General features: G+C 39.0%; 1 protein-coding gene across 1 annotated transcript in view; it reads right to left on the bottom strand.

Moving 5' to 3' along the window:
* NECTIN3 (nectin cell adhesion molecule 3) overlaps positions 1-16,749 on the bottom strand; it is a 42,965-nt gene that overhangs the window by 13,630 nt on the left and 12,586 nt on the right. The window contains exons 3-5 of the mRNA XM_079974439.1: positions 11,214-11,510; positions 9,976-10,093; positions 6,141-6,292 (exon numbers count right to left, since the gene is read on the bottom strand). Of these exons, the coding sequence (XP_079830565.1) occupies positions 6,141-6,292; positions 9,976-10,093; positions 11,214-11,510 (567 nt within the window). The remainder of the gene's footprint in view (positions 1-6,140; positions 6,293-9,975; positions 10,094-11,213; positions 11,511-16,749) is intronic.

Genomic DNA, 16,749 nt, shown 5'->3' with positions numbered 1-16,749 from the left:
GTTCACAGGATGTTTTATTTCCTTTTTCACACTGTCAGGGTAAGAATCCACATCCTCTACCTGGAGGGTATCTATTTGGGACTCCTTTTGCATATCTGATGGTGGAATGTAGTTCTTAGCGAAGTAGTCACCACGGAACGTCCTCCTTCTCCTATACAAGATAACTCCAGCCAAGACACATACAAATATCAGGAAAAGAGCCCCGCCCACTGCACTACCGATGATAGTGCCCCAATTGTCGTCCTGCATTGCTGGCCATGGTGATGTTGGAAAAAGCTTTAGTTTTGGCTGAGTTGCTAAACCTGTGATGCCATCAGTTGAAGGAAGCCATGGAATCGTGGGTGGTGAAGTGGTAGTAGTAGGAGGATCTAATGAAAGAGCAGAGATACACAAGACACAGAAAAGGCAGAGAATGTCAATGCAAACTAAATTAAGTTAAGAGCTGATAAGAAAGCACAGTTGATGAGTAAGTAAGTGTACTTCAACATAGTTTTTCATTCTTCATTTAATTTCATTACTCTGGGTAGAGGGAGCAGACTTAACTTCTGGACCAGCTTACTGAAGTATGAAAAAATAGTTTACTCTAACAATATCATCAACAATTTTTTCCATGCTGTTTTAGAGCAAACATGGATCAATGCCATCAGCTGAAAAGTCAACCTTTTCTTATATTCCAAGGCAGAGTTAAGAATGAAAGAAATAATGTATTATATATAGTTTTGTTAGAGAATGAAAAACTATAAGCTGCATGCTGAAGTTAGTTCATCATTATTTTCATTTCCCCTGACCATGTATGTAGTGGTAGGATTCAATTTGATAGTTACAAGATTTTAAAAGATAGCAGCATCAAAAAGTTTGTTGTGCACTTCAATGCTTCCAAAATTCTCATTAGTACTAAAGAAACATTTTAATCAAAATAGGAACCTTCTAAAAAAAACAAAGGACTTGTGGAACAAATCAAAGCATAAGAAATTTGTTTCTTATTTCAAAATTGACCCTCAGGGTTCCTTTCCAACTCTACAATTCTATGATTCACTCAGTTTCTACGAAAAGCACCTAATGAACCTTCTAATATTTGACACCTCAATTTGCAGGTTTATTCTGTTGTGGTATGGGTACTTAAAAGCTCAAATAACACATACAATCTTTACTTGGCATCAGTATTGCTCAGGTTTGTTAAGGGTTGACTATGCAAGATGTGTTTAAGACTACATTTGGGTACTGGAAATTGTTGTATGTGGATGATAGGGAAATTGCTTAAAGAAACAAAAGTTGTTCTATGTACCCAAGACAGCCTGAAGCTGTGAATAACAAACAGTGGGTCCCTTTTCAGTCTCATATGGCAATGATCTTGAAATTGTGTTGAGTTGCATAAGCTGCTTGTGATATGGCCCATGGATATGTCAGAGGAAACAAAAAAATTCTACTCATCATGCCCAAACCCTAAGACATACATAAAGCAGTGTTCTTTGGATCCTAAATATAATAGTATTAATATACTTCACATTTATCAAGTGGATTCTAGGTGATATAAAAAAGGATAGGAGACAGTTTAGAATATTTAATTATTTTTTAAAACTATTTTAAAAACTAATAGCCCACTGGAGGAGGCTATTCATGAAATGTTATTGTTAACGTTTAGACTACTTCTTCAAATAAATAATTAGCTGTGTACGCTAATTTAGTAGACAAAATCTAGAAGACTGAAATACAATCTAAGTAATTTTAATAATTATTATTATTAAATTTTAGCTGGCTATACACTGAATAATTCACTTAAATCCTAAAATACCATGAACAGTAACTTTCATAATATAATATTTATAGCCTTTTTTGACATGCTTGAATAACAAACCAATTTTCTCAAAAAATTCTACTAACATTAGGTCTATGCTACTACTATTATGCCACTTGTCATTAAGTAACATAATTCACTCACTTTCATCAGTGAACTGTTTAATTCTTTATGCATATATTAAGTACATTAAATGAACAAGAGAAAGGAGAGGAATTTGTAAAATGGGGATACTACATAGATGAACATAGGGATCTTGAACAGTGGTTCCCAAACTTTTCTTCCAACGGACTACTTGAAAATTGCTGAGTGTCTTGGTAGACAACTTCATGATCTCTCTCCCCCCCCCCCCCGCTTGTTGTAGCAACTGTAATGCACTGTGCTAAATGCTGTATAATTTCCAATCATATTTTAATTGCTACTTTTTCTTATATGGACCACAGTTTGGAAACCCCTGATCTAGAGTAATGATGTTTAAAAAGGAGTGAATAAAGTTCTCTGATCCTGTATGAAGGAGGTGAAAAAGATTTAATTAGTTTCTATCATTTTCCGAAACAGAAGTATCACCAGGCTAAAAAGAAAAAAAGAAAAGGGGGAAATCTGGAAACATGCTGAAATTGTTGTCTTGAAAATCAGGTTGCCTTTTGATCAGGGTGATGTCAGGGAGCTTTTTCCTCCTCTTCCTCCTCCTCCTCCTCTTCCATCCCACACCTGTTCTACAGTATACCAATCCAGTCAACAGAATTTATTTGCAGCACACCATGGGCCTGAGTAGGCAATCAGAGGACCTTCTGTCCACACTAGAGAGACAGGGAGCATTGTTGAGGGAGTGGCTGTTGAGTTTTTTCATGATCCCAGGCCAAGGCATGCAAAACTAGCCAAAGCTGTGGCAATGGAAGGGGCTTGGTGGCTTCCTCTTCTTCCTTTAGTCCCTCCCTCTTTCAAGGTCACATCAGAATTAGATGCTAGAGGGCAGAGGAATGATGGGACCTGAAGCTTGTGGGCTGCTCAGACTGTCCCAGTAAGACGGCAGATAAATTGAGGAGTGGGAAGAATAGAGGAAAGTAAGTCTATGTACAGTACCCCTCCCTCGACCTTCCTTCATGGCTTTTCGGCCCCACTGTTGATTATTATTTTTCTTTCTACCCAGGTATATCTGCCAACCAAGGATGACACCTGGTGCATTGGATGAGTTTTATTTCATGAAACCTATTGGCCCGTATGGGCAGGGGTACCTTTACCTTTACCTTTTATGCCAAAATAAATCTGTTTGTCTCTAAATGTGTACAAGACTGGTTTTGTTGTAGCAGACTGCTACCCGTCTGGAATTTGCTTTCAACAGCTGCTTCCCTTTAAACTTCCTTCAGAGACTCTTCTCCTTTCTATTCCTTACAAGCCAACTCCTTTCCTTCAGTCTTCTCCTTCAATCCCTGCTGATACAGGACTTTCCATGGTCCCAACCTCTTTAACTTTAACATATTTCAAATTCAAAACTTCATATAATGAGAACCCATGCATTATTACACATGACTTCTGTTCAAATACAAACACTTATAGCTTAACTGTTGCCTAAATTAAATAAGCACCCTAAATTAAATAAGACCCAAAACTTAATAGGAACGATTGATCAATAGGAAAAAAATGTATGTGAATAATCAATAGGAATTTACATATAGATATAACATGCATGATTCAACACTTCATTTGGGTGCAAATCACTTCCAAGCATGGCATCACCATGCCACTGTAGAAATCAATAAACAATAGTGGGTGTGCACTCCCATAAGCAGCTTTGACTTGCTACAAATCATAAACCCACACCTTCAGAAGAGTGACATCTATGAGATGGCATAGATTTATGTCTGTACGTTTAATGCTTTGTTTAGGCATAAGACACTGTCAAATGCTTCAGCTCAGGCCAATAACCTCCAAAATAGCTTGAGTTAGCCTAAGTCTTACACAAGACACTGCGTGGTCTGTCAGTACCTGAGACCATGCTTGATCCAGCAACCTGTGAATGTGCAAAAGTGTGACCTGCCAAAATACAACTGTTTGAAAAAAAGAGGTTTGCATGCACTGGAGTACAAAATCCAAATGCCAGGCATTAAGCTCAGAAAATAATGAACATATAGCTTATGAAGTTGGAATATTAATGACTAACGTGAATTTGAACATGTAAGATTGGATGTTTTCAGGGCAAAGTAACTACATTTATCTCTTAAACAACTGAAAGTGAAGATGTTCTGTTAAATGCAATAGATGCTGATATATGTTGTATAGGATGCTGACTATAATATTTAGAACAAGATAGCCAGCGTGGTGTAGTGGTTTGTTTGCCAAATTAGGGCCTGGGGAGACCAGGGTTTAAATTCTCAGTCAGCCAATAAGATCACTGGAGGTCCTTGGGCTGGTCACTCACTAACTTAAAGCTTAACTTACCTCACAGGGGAATTATGAGGATAAAATGGGTAGAATTATGCGCTGTGGGTAAAGGCCTCAGCGCCTAGGGCTTACCGATCGAAAGGTCGGCGGTTCGAATCCCTGCGGCGGGGTGCGCTCCCGTCGTTCGGTCCCAGTGCCTGCCAACCTAGCAGTTCGAAAGCACCCTCAGGTGCAAGTAGATAAATAGGGACCGCTTACTAGCGGGAAGGTAAACGGCGTTTCCGTGTGTGGCTCTGGCTCTGGCTCTGGCCAGAGCAGCGATGTCACGCTGGCCACGTGACCCGGATGTGTCTCCGGACAGCGCTGACCCCTGGCCTCTTAAGTGAGATGGGCGCACAACCCCAGAGTCTGTCAAGACTGGCCCGTACAGGCAGGGGTACCTTTACCTTTACCTATGTATGCTACCTTGAACAATAAATAAATAAATAAATAACCAAACATACAAATAATGTCCCATTATGGACTTAGATATTGTATTGTACATAAAACATAAGAACATATATCTGCTTCTTGAGAAGATCAAGAGTAAAAGTCAGACTGCAGCAAATCCTTATATAAAGGATAAAATTTAACCCTAACTTTAACAAGTTTTCATTTTTTTCTACTGTAATTGAATGTTCATATCAAGTTTGCTTTTAAAAGAATGAACAATGCGACTGTTGGAGGTCTACCATCTATTTTTCAGCACTTCAAAGTATAGATCTTTTCATAAATCATATCCTTTCATAAATCATATCCTTTTTTCTGGCTTCTCACAATTTATTTTTCTCTTAACTTCCTTGAACCCTTTGGTATCATCAGTAAATCTGGCTACCTCACTGTTTACCCTAACCTAATTCCAGGTCAGTTGTGAACAAATTTAAAAGCACACATAGCAAAACTGATTTTTGAAGGACTCTACTTCTTACATCCCTCCCCACAAAAAAACTCTTCAGTTCCCTGGTCTCTTAGGCCCACCTGCTCTCCCACCCTCCTGTGGCCATGCACACACAAACAGGCTCTCCGGTTCTCATTGTATGTCAGTGAAAGGTTGCTCTTCTACTGCCACAAATTAGACAGGAGGTCATCATCACTCGGTAGGAGACTGTGTGGGGAACAAGAGGAATGGGATGCAAGCACTGTTGAAATGAAGTTCCCAGAAGGCTTCTCTCTCCATCTGTCCATTCCTTTTGCCTCCCTTCTTCCTGTTCTCTCTCTTCCTTCTCACATACAGCCAGGCTGTCAGCCCACCCATTCTTCTCCTTCCCCTTTTTGTGCATGCCACAGCTTCATTCTCTAACCGTCATTTACGTCTAAACATGTGCATGCAGTGAGCTGCTGGTCTTAGTTACAGAAAGACCAGGGGGCAGAAAAGTAAGGAGGCACTAGATGGGCTGTTGTGCCAGGGCTACGCCCACTGGCAATCCCCAGCCCACAGTACAAGAAACAATACCTTAAATAATTGTTAAGTACATTTAAAACTCCTACTTAAAACTTCATTTCCCCAACTCCTGATTTCAACCACAGCTGTGTCAACAGTAAAGAAAAGTGTACTGGTTTGCTTTTGAAGATCATACTAGATTATGTCATGTCAATCATCTTTACAGGAGGGCAAATATTTGCCCACTTACAGCCCACTTGTGTTCCTAAGGCTAATCCAAAGCCCTGTCGCTTCAGCTACTATAAAGCCAACCATTATTTCTGTCAGCATTGTGTACAGATACATCCCTATATTTTTGCTTATATAATATACATCCCATGCAATAGAAATGTTCTTACAAGGAACTTTAAGCAAACTGGATGATGTTCTCTCAAGCTAATAGTTAAAATGAAACAATAAATAACACACTATGACCATTATATTGCTGACCTCTCATTAAGAAGTTTGTTCAAATACTGAAGAAAAAAACACCCAGTGACTTACCTAGTATGTAGATAGTCTTTTGATCACTTTTTTGACCAAGTGGATTAGCCACTGTACAAACATAAGTTCCAGTATAATTATATGTCAATGGACTGTTGAAATGCAGAGTATTGTTTAAAGGCTGTAAACCTTCAGGCCAATGTCGATCCAACCTGAATCACAAAGAGGCATTTTTGAGTGTTCCAAATCTAATATTTTATTCAAATAGCTATTTAACCTCTTAAATAGCTAAGAGGTTCTCCTTCTCTAGAAGCAAATAAGTTCATGTGCAGAGTATCTCAAAGTAAGAGGAATAAAAAACTGAATTTCACAATTATATTTAATATGAGAACTGAAGGAGTTCAGAAGTAATTTTGTTCATGTATTCTAAAACTAATATAGAACCACTGAACAGCCTTAGGTTTCTGTAACACACTCTTCCCTCAGTTTCCAAAACAGAGTTCCATGCTAGGCAACTGTGAGAATCATGAAGACATACAAAGAAATATACAAGGATTTCAATTGTCATGTTTCGACATCCTGAAATTCTGCTCAACTTCTGTACTGACTTCTAAGATCCCAGCAGGCATTGCCACAAACATTGAGACTTTGTCATACTCCTAAGAGCTAGTCATTTACTTTAAAATATTGGTGAGATGTGTACAATGTCAAATTTGGTATTAAAACAATTCTCTTCTCAGGGTGCTGAGCTGAGCATTAGTCCATACATCAATTTAGCCTTATACCCATTCCAAATAATGTATATTAAATTCTGGTCAATCATCTCACATCACACAATTAAGTCATATAATATTAATATAATTCATTCATATAATATTACATAAATCATAATCTAAATGACTAGGAAATTGTTTAGTTACTTTTTATGCTGTACAGAATACATGTATGTAGCTCCTCATCTGAACCTCTGCAGAAAACTCATCAGTGTTACTCAGTACCTCCATGCTAGTTATATTAGCTACAAAGCTGCTTTTCTCTCATCTAGGGTTGGCTCCAGAATTGGGAGAGCCTTCAGCAAAGTGCCATTTGATGAGCCCTTTTCCTATATCAGCAAGCCAGCAGCTTATCAGATGGCAATGGTGAGTGGATGTGGGGTGCTATTTAAATTTCTCACAATACCTCCAATGCAGCATCACAACTCAATCAGTCTGAGTTAATTATTCTATAAGTATACATGCATATCTTTGGCAAGTTCAGCACAGAAGTGTAAATCCTTTATTTGCTTCATACATGGCACACAGACAAAACTGAGGGAGAGGAGAGAACAGAGCATTCTAAATCTCCTAACTAGTTGCACCCAAGGACCGCCCACTCCCACCCCCATTTAAGTTACATGTTCACATTTGTATATATTCATGTAAACACCATGAATATAAACAGAACATAAGCAGAATTTTGCTACAAAGCAGAAGCACCAACACTTTAATTCAAACCAAACTACTACAGTAAAAATGTTAAATGTCTTGTTAACAATGTTTAACGGTTATGTAATAAGATCAACTGCAGCAAGATTACAGGATGTGAAGCTATATCATCTTCAGTAATAAAGTACCTTGCCCACAATGCAACAGAGGAAGAAATTAAGACTTCTCAAGAGCATTTAATTATATTTTCTTCTTGCTGCATGCAAGCGCTACACAAAGGTGGCATATCATCACTTAATTCACCTACTAAACTAGACCTGGTCTCCATTAATGTGAGCCGGCGGTTCGAATCCCCGCGGCGGGGTGCGCTCCCGCTGCTCGGTCCCAGCGCCTGCCAACCTAGCAGTTCGAAAGCACCCCCGGGTGCAAGTAGATAAATAGGGACCGCTTACTGGCGGGAAGGTAAACGGCGTTTCCGTGTGCTGCGCTGGCTCGCCAGATGCAGCTTTGTCACGCTGGCCACGTGACCCGGAAGTGTCTCCGGACAGCGCTGGCCCCCGGCCTCTTGAGTGAGATGGGCGCACCAACCCCAGAGTCTGTCAAGACTGGCCCGTACGGGCAGGGGTACCTTTACCTTTACCTTTACTTCCCCAAAATAATCCTAGGAAGTGGAGTTTGTTAAGGTTGCCAGGAACTGTAGCCCTGCGAGGGAAAATTATGGGGAAAGCCATATGCTTTAAATGTATGGTGTGTACACAGCCTCAGCCTAACATAAAGGAAAAGGGCAAATGCCTGGTCACAAGGAAAAAATAACATGATATGCTCCTGATCAGTGTTGATTTTAAATACTTATATCACTTCATCTTCTATCTTCAGTTATGGACAGTGTTTTTCAACTTAAGATTGGTGTTGTTGTGATCCAAAGTTGAAGGGGGGTGGTCAAAGAACTGTTATTTTTCTGCAACAGGGCCCCTAGAGCTGCCCAAAGGGGAGCTTTTAAGCCAGATATCCTCCAAAGTGACAATGAAAATACAAGGTGCTTCAAGTTTCAAAAGAATGGTTTGAATGGCTTCAAAATCAGGGGCAGAAGAACTGAAAATGTATAGGTCACTACTACTAACATCCAAACTCAGTTCCTCTAATAGGACACGTTTGGACCTTTAAAAAAAAGAAGAAAGAAATCTTCCATTGTGCTATATTTGGAACTGAATTGTAGTGGTGATTTCATTACTACAAATATACTGACTGTAGTTTCAGAGAGCATTTTAACTTCAAATAATTTGCAGAGCCAGCAAATTAAGATGGAAACTACATTTCAATTGATTATACATAAAATGACATTAAAATAAAATTATCTTTAAAATGATACAAGGCAGCTATTAACTAGTTATGGACATGATGCAACTTTTTAAAATGTTATGCAACATTTTACTCTGTTGTATATTTATACCATGAATATAATAGATCATAGATTACTTCTGAATCAAGTATAACTGTCACCCAAAGTTAATCAATTGCAACATTTGTGTTTAACATTAATCATGACTGGCAATCCCCCAACAAAATACTAGCAGCTTTGCAGAAATTCAAAAAGCCATCTAATCTCCAAACCTGCTATACATAAAATCAATAGATCATTCTGCAAAAAAACTATTCTACAGTTTATACTGAAGCCTGTTATGTTTGTTGATCAATTCAATGTGGCAATGTATTACTACTTAACAATAAAGCATACTATTTTATTCATAAATAATTCAAATTGTGTCTTTCTCTTACGCTGTTAGCATATGCAGGAGATGGTTTTTTTCTGTGAAAACCAGTGTTGCATTCTCCCTGAAAGCTTTGAGTTATGACAAATATGCTGCTTAAAATATTTCTCTTGCTAGAACAGACCAAGGAACCATCTAATCTACAATTCTGACTCCCCACTCAAGTGACCAGTCAGATACAGTGGTACCTCTGGATACGCACACCTCCCTCCGGTTGCATAACCTTCAGGATGCGAACGCGGCAAACCTGGAAGTATTTTTCTGGGTTTCACCGTGCATGCATTCGCAGAAGCGCTCCCTCTGGTTGTGGAAACCTCAGGATCTGACCGGAGCTCTGGAACAGATCCCGTCCACAACCAGAGGTACCACTGTACTTCTGGAAGATTCAAACAGCCACGCTCTGTTTGCTCCAAGCATCTGGTAAATTAGAGGTATATTGCCACTCAAGATGAACATTTTGAACTGTTATGGTTAATAGCTATTGAATAACCTATTTTCCTTGGATTGGCCTTATCCTTTAAAGAAGTCACATATGCTAAGTGCTACTACCACATTGGATGGTAATTAATTCCATAACTTTGCAATTTAAATTAACTATTTGCAACATAGCATTCACAGACTGATATATATTTAAGAAATTAAGATACAAAATTGAAAAATATTTTACATTTTTAAGAATGCCAGAATTAAACAAGAACTTACCGACTCCATGTAAACTCCATTGGCAGTGGATTTGCATCAGCATTACACCTGAGTAAAACATTCTCTCTTCCGATATACCAGTTTCCATCATACCCAGTCACTGTAACCTCGGGGGAATCTACAAACATATATAAACATAAGCTACTATGGAAAACAAACAAGTAAGACTTTGTAGAATCTAGCAACTTTAAACAGCCCCCATCTAAATTATTTTCTTAGCTTCTAATGAATACCTAACCTACCCAGATTTCACCTTCTGCCTGCTTGCCATCATTGTCAACCTGCACCGTCAATAGAATTTGGACATAATGCATTTGATTCCATTAAGGAACAGTCTTAAGTGAAATTGTCAGTCAGAGGGCTGTTAAGAAACCATCTTAACATTCTCAACACATTTAACATTATCTAAATTAGATACTATTTATTGCACTTTATCTGCACAGATCATATATACAACTTCAAAATGTATTTGTCAGGAACATATTCTAATAAATAAGCATTAAGTAGTGGTAACTATCCTGCAGGTTATCAATTTCAGTTAACCTGGAATTTAATTAGAATATGGTTGCCATGCACCCCCTGAATTGATCCCCCACCCCTGATAACTGCTGTTATTCCAGGGCACCCTGTAGCTTAAAGTTAACACATTATGTATTTCACACTCTTACTTTGGGTCTTTGAAGTACCAAAACTTCAAGTTACATATAAACTCTTAAGTCTATATGTAACTTGAAGTTTTGGTACTTCAAAGACCCAAAGTAAGAGTGTGAAATACATAATTATTTCCTATTTGACTATATATAGCCAGTAACGACAAGATTAAGATGTTACTATGGAATAATTCAAATGTGCTGTGCAATGGTCCTGACCATTTAAGCAATCTGATCAAGATATTTCTGGGAGAAGCCACATTATAAATATGGCCGAACAATAAATCACAAGTTACCTTGGGATGGTACCCAAATCAGAATATGGAAAAGAGCAATTGCTAGCTACTAGCTACTTCTCAAGGTAGAATGACTTGAGAGAGGAAACCTATGTCAACATTCTTCCTTGTTCCCAACCCAGGGCTTTTATTTTTAAAGGGTAAGGTCTAAGTCAAAGGCTATTTAGAACCATTTAAAGGTATTAAAAGCCTGGAGATATTTGATATCAACAAGATATGCTATCACTTGCAATATGAAATGTTTTTAGAGGACAAAGTGATGAGAACAGAGAACATATTGTAACTTACTTACATTGAATGTCAAGCACATACACCATTCTAATCTCCTTTTCCAAGGCTGGATGTTTCACAACACATGTTATATGCCTTCCTCTAGCAAATCTTGTGGGGACCACTTTGTATTTACTCTCCACTGTCACAGTTTCATTGGGATATGAAGTTGAAGTGGATTCCATTTCACCAAGACTACCTTCCCAGAGAACCTCTGCAGCTGGTTTTCCGGTGGCTGCTGTGCAAATTGCGGCAAGTGTCTGATTGGCACCATCAATTAAAGCATTTGGTCCCTTTTTTAGGCTCACGACTGGTTCAACTACAGAAAAATACATAAGAATAATTTATTTTTTGTACCCCGCCCATCTGACTGGGTTGCCCCAGCAACTCTGGGCAGCTTCCAACATAATATACAGAAACAACACCACCACCCAAGAGAACATCACACATTAGAAGCTTCCTGATATAGGGCTGGCTTCAGATGTCTACAGAAGGCTGTATAATTATGTATCCTTTTGACATCTGATGGGTATTCCACAGGACAGGTGTGACTACCGAGAACACCCTCAGCCTTATTCCCTGTAACTTCACTTTTCACAGCGAGGGAACCGCCAGAAGCCCCTCAGAGCTGAAGCTCAGTGTCTGGGCTGAACAATGGAGGGTGGAGACTCCTGGCGATATATAGGGCCAAAGCTGTTAATAGCTTCTAAGGTCAACACCAACACCTTGTAGGTCTTTAAGGACCAGTGCTATATGGTCCTAGCAGCCACTCCCAGTCACCAGTATAGCAGCCATATTCCGGATTAGTTGTAGTTTCTGAAGTCACCTTCAAAGGTAGGCCCACATAGAGCACATTGCAGTAGTCCAAGCAGGAGATAAACAGGATATCTACCACTATGGTGAGGCAGTGGACAGACAGGTGGGGTCTCAGGCGGCACACCAGCTGGAGCTGGTGAACAGTCGTCTTGGACACAGAAATGACCTGTGGTTCCACAGACAGCTGTGAGTCCAAAATGACCACAAGGCCACACACCTGGTCCTTCAGAGGCACAGTTACCCCATTCAGGACCAGGGAATTCCCCACACCTGCCCACCCTCTGCCCCCCCAGAAACAGTACTTCTGTCTTGTTGGGATTCAACCTCAATCCATTAACCGCCATCCATCCTCCAACAACCTCCAGATATTCAACACAGACATATATAAATACTGCCAATTACTGTATCGATAATCTTCCTAAATAGCTTATGGAAGGGCTTCCAGCCTGATAGTGAATGCCTTTCACATAGCTTCTTTTTTTTATACATTGTTATGGTAACTAGCATTACATTTATTTGAAGTTATCGGCAATTTTATTTCAAAAGAAAAGTGCTCTACTTGACTTATTGTGATAATTCTTCTCAGACGTACTAATTGAATAGGGCAGGACACCACGTAGTCCATCACTGCCTACCTGAATAATTAGTCAGCCAGTAAACAACAAGTAGGTGAGCAGTGCAAACCTATTTTGTACAGTTCAATAGGGCTTTCTTCTGCCAAGGTAATCAGACACAGTATTATAATAGCTCAGTTCCTAATCAGATCAGTAGAGCCACCTTGAATTGAATAAATGTCACATTTATAAGAAATATGAGGATATAGTACATTCCAATGGGAATATCTGAAGATAAATATTAACATTAATAAAGACAAACTGTTACTGCCCACTTAAGCAATTAAACCTATTGCCAGAGTCAAGACAGAGTCAAGAGTTCTGTTACAGTTCCATAGTTTATTCATAGCAAGTTCCGCAGTTCATTCAAATAAAACTAGAGGACTCATACTATGCCTTGGCTATTGGCCAATAGTGTACCTAAGGGTTTAGTCTGGTCCTCCATGCTATTTCAATATCTACATGGAGCTTCTGGATTTAGGGATTTAGAACATTTTGTCAACAGCATGCAATTTAAGGGTACACTTATTCTTATTTTCATCAGACATTAGAAAAATTGTTGATGCCCAGAATCAAGACAACAATGCTCCTAGTTAGACCACCCCCACCCCCCCCCGGGATACAGTCTATTCTGGATTGGAGAGTAACTCCTGCCCACGAAAATCGGTGTTGCAATTTGGGGGTACTCCTGTTTCCAGCTTTGCATCTGAATGCAAATAGTGATGCGTCCATTCCTGAACAGATGTACTTTTACACAAGGCTACCTGAAAGAATCTTAAGAAACTTCAGTTGGTCGATAATACAGGAAGGGTATTTGTGAGTGTTTACCCAACAGCTGCACTAGTTGTTAATTTGTTTCCAGGTAGCATTCAAAGTCTTGGTGCTTACCTTTAGTCCTAAACTGTGTGGGTCCAAGATACCTTCCTTACCAGCCTACACTGTTCCTAAGATTTTTGTGGACAGGCCTTTCTCCCAAGTCTGCCTGTAGCAGAAGCATGATTGAGGTGAGAGAGATCGTATTCCATAGCTATCAGACTGTGGAATAACTTACCCGATGAGATTTGTTTGCCACCCTCCGCCCCCACTCCCTTTGTGCTTTCTGCCAGAAGGTTAGCCCTTTTCAGTTTTACCAAGCACTTTATTTTTTATGCAGTAGACCGCATTTTTGGAAGTTCAACCAAACATCCATTTTTAAATGGTCGATTTAACAGAATAGTTATTTTCCTTTGTTGTAAGCCCTCCCGATCTTCCACTGGAAGAATGGGATATACATTTAAAAGTAAAGATTTGAACCAGAGAGGAAAGTTTACATAGTCAGTAGTAAGCCTTGCTTCCACCCCCATCCCCACTGAACACTTTGCCCCAGAATGCAGTGGTGTTGTTCAGGTGGCTGCAATGAAGGGGTGATTGAAATTTGGGAAAAGGCTATTTGCACATGCTGATTCTGAAACAAAGTTAGATGATACTACTTTTTTGCTTAGACCATGAAGTATGGCGCCATTTAAATTTATTTTGTTATCTACATCAATAGTTAAAATTATGATAGAATACTCAGGATGTTCTAACAAAAAAAATTCCTTCCAGTAGCACCTTAAAGACCAACTAAGTTAGTTCTTGGTATGAGCTTTCGTGTGCATGCATACTTCTTCAGATACACACTTAGTTGGTCTTTAAGGTGCTACTGGAAGGAATTTTTTTTGTTTTGACTATGGCAGACCAACACGGCTACCTATCTGTATCAGGATGTTCTAGATAGTCTGTGTTTCATAAATCTACTGTATAGAAAGCTACTACAAAGCAGTGATTGTGGGTACACTCCTCCCTCTCCACCATGCATACAGGTCACAAACACACAAGGCACAGAAACAGGCACACCCCATTCTAATGATCAACGCAACAACCAGGGAGGGAATGGTTTACACCACCATCATAGCAGTGCACCCTCCCCAGCACTGTGTTCACTGGAGTTTTTCTTTCTGCTACTGCCAATATCAGTGGGGGTGGAACAGGTTAACACATAGGTTAACCCATCCATGTATGTTAAAAATTGTCTTTCTGTGAATTACTACTGCAAAGATTAAATATGGGTTTCTAACATTTATTGTTGCAGAGAAAGACTGAAAGATAAGTTCTCATGAAGTAGCAGAAATTCTTAGCCTACAGTAAACTACTTAAGCAAGAAAATATTGTCCTTTACACTCTGGGCACTGAATAACTGCTGTTTTAGGTAATTTCTCAGTCATGCTAGTTAAACCACAAGTCTTTCTTTACACTACTAGATATCTGAGAACAAAATGATGGTCCCAGTCAAGTAACAGTGCTTGTCGCATGCTGCTCAATCCTAAACAGCAGGGATTTCCAAACAATTTTCACCTGAAAATTGCTAGACATTTCAGTGGACCACTTATTGATCTTTCCTAGTGCTAGTAATACAGTTGGCTAACATCCCTGCTTCCCTCTCCTCTTCCCCAGCCTCTTCCTGCCACACCGCCCCATAGGAAATAAAGCACAAAGGGCAAGTTTCCATCTTAGAATCAACTACCCAACAGTTCCAACAGAGGAAACTTGCAGCCATTCTCCCATTTTAACTCATTTGCATTTTAAGGACAAAAAACAAGCCACGAGTGTTTCAGAGAAAGAGTACTTGACTCATCACACCATTTCTCAACTTGCCATAGATGAACCTTGTCCACTCCCATCCTTCCCTCTTCTTTTCTGCCAGAGCTTTTCTGCTTTGGTTTTGAATTTTGGATTAACCACAGTATAGGGCTATGTCCACACTGTAGGTAAACAGCTTCATAACCCATGATTTAAGATGAACCTAAATTTGTCAGATGTGTGCAACGTAAATTAGGTTTAATCAAGAACAGAAAATGAAGCTTAACTCTTTGCAGCTGCACATGAGAAGACTGCAGAGAGGAGAGTGAAAACCACAACTTGCCTAGGTTTGTTCCAATCACAATAAATTTTGTCCAATACAAGTTTTATGAGCACTTGTGTGCAATGCCTTATATATTATGCTCTATGGAAAAATAATCATTTTTCTACCCTTTTTGTTCTAAATACGTTAATCTAAACATTATGCTACATAGATAAGAGTTGTTGATAAATTCTGTGTGATAAGAGAAACTAGGAAAGATAAAATTAGGAACATTAGATTCAGAACTGATACAGGATTAAGAAAAAAGACTTTAAGTTGGATACTGAATAAAGAAGCACATGAAGTTGGATTTTGAGAAAGACAAATATAAAGATCAAAGTAACTAATCTATTTTCAATATTAATAAATCAACTGACTAAACCTGAAGGAATACTGGGGGAGAAGATTTGAAAACTTTGAAATAAGTTTGGTCAACTTAGTAATGGAAACTAAGTGAAAATTTAGTCAATGTCTTTCCAAAATGAATGATGGGGTGAGTAAAGGGCTTAAGAGATGGGCCATGTATTACTTATTTTCAGTAACTGGAAAAATGATAAAGTAGATCATAGATTGATAGACTCTGCTTCATGTAGAGGGTGAAGCACTTCTTTGCAATGTTCCAAGAGGTCATATCAACCAATAATAGGCAGAAAATGGTCTGAAGACTTGTCCACAGCAGCTATTTTCTTTGGAAACCACTATTAAAATTCACAACCTCACCCTGATATTATTTCCTCCTTGAGCAAAGTAAGAATGTCTAAATGAAGTACTTATTTGCAATGTACCTTGGGACGACTAGACATTTTCCCTTAAATAGATTTACATGCAACTAGGACTACTGTCTGCCCTGCCAAGTCTTAACTTGGAGACTGTCTCATGTGGATCTTCACTGATATAATGGGTTTAGAGACTAATATTTTATGATAAATCCAGGCGGGGGTCAGACCTAACTCTCAATTCAATCTGCTTTTGAAGGGTTGCAGCCAAGTTATATGAAATAATAACCAGCATTGTCTAATCTAATACTTGTAAGAAATTGCCCTTGGGTGTGATACATTATTACAGAAACATACCACATCAAGGAGGTATAAACTTTAAAAAGTGTGTCCCTTCCTTATCTCACAAAGATGGTGGGTAAGGGTACAGGGTGTGGGAATTAGCACTTGGGAATAGGACCAGTGAAAGGAACAGGATGAGAATTTCCAGTA

Source organism: Podarcis cretensis, assembly GCF_951804945.1.
Source record: "Podarcis cretensis genome assembly, chromosome: 4".
Lineage (NCBI taxonomy): Eukaryota > Metazoa > Chordata > Lepidosauria > Squamata > Lacertidae > Podarcis > Podarcis cretensis.
The sequence above is the reverse complement of the archived record's forward strand: the minus strand, read 5'-3'. Positions and strand labels throughout refer to the sequence as shown.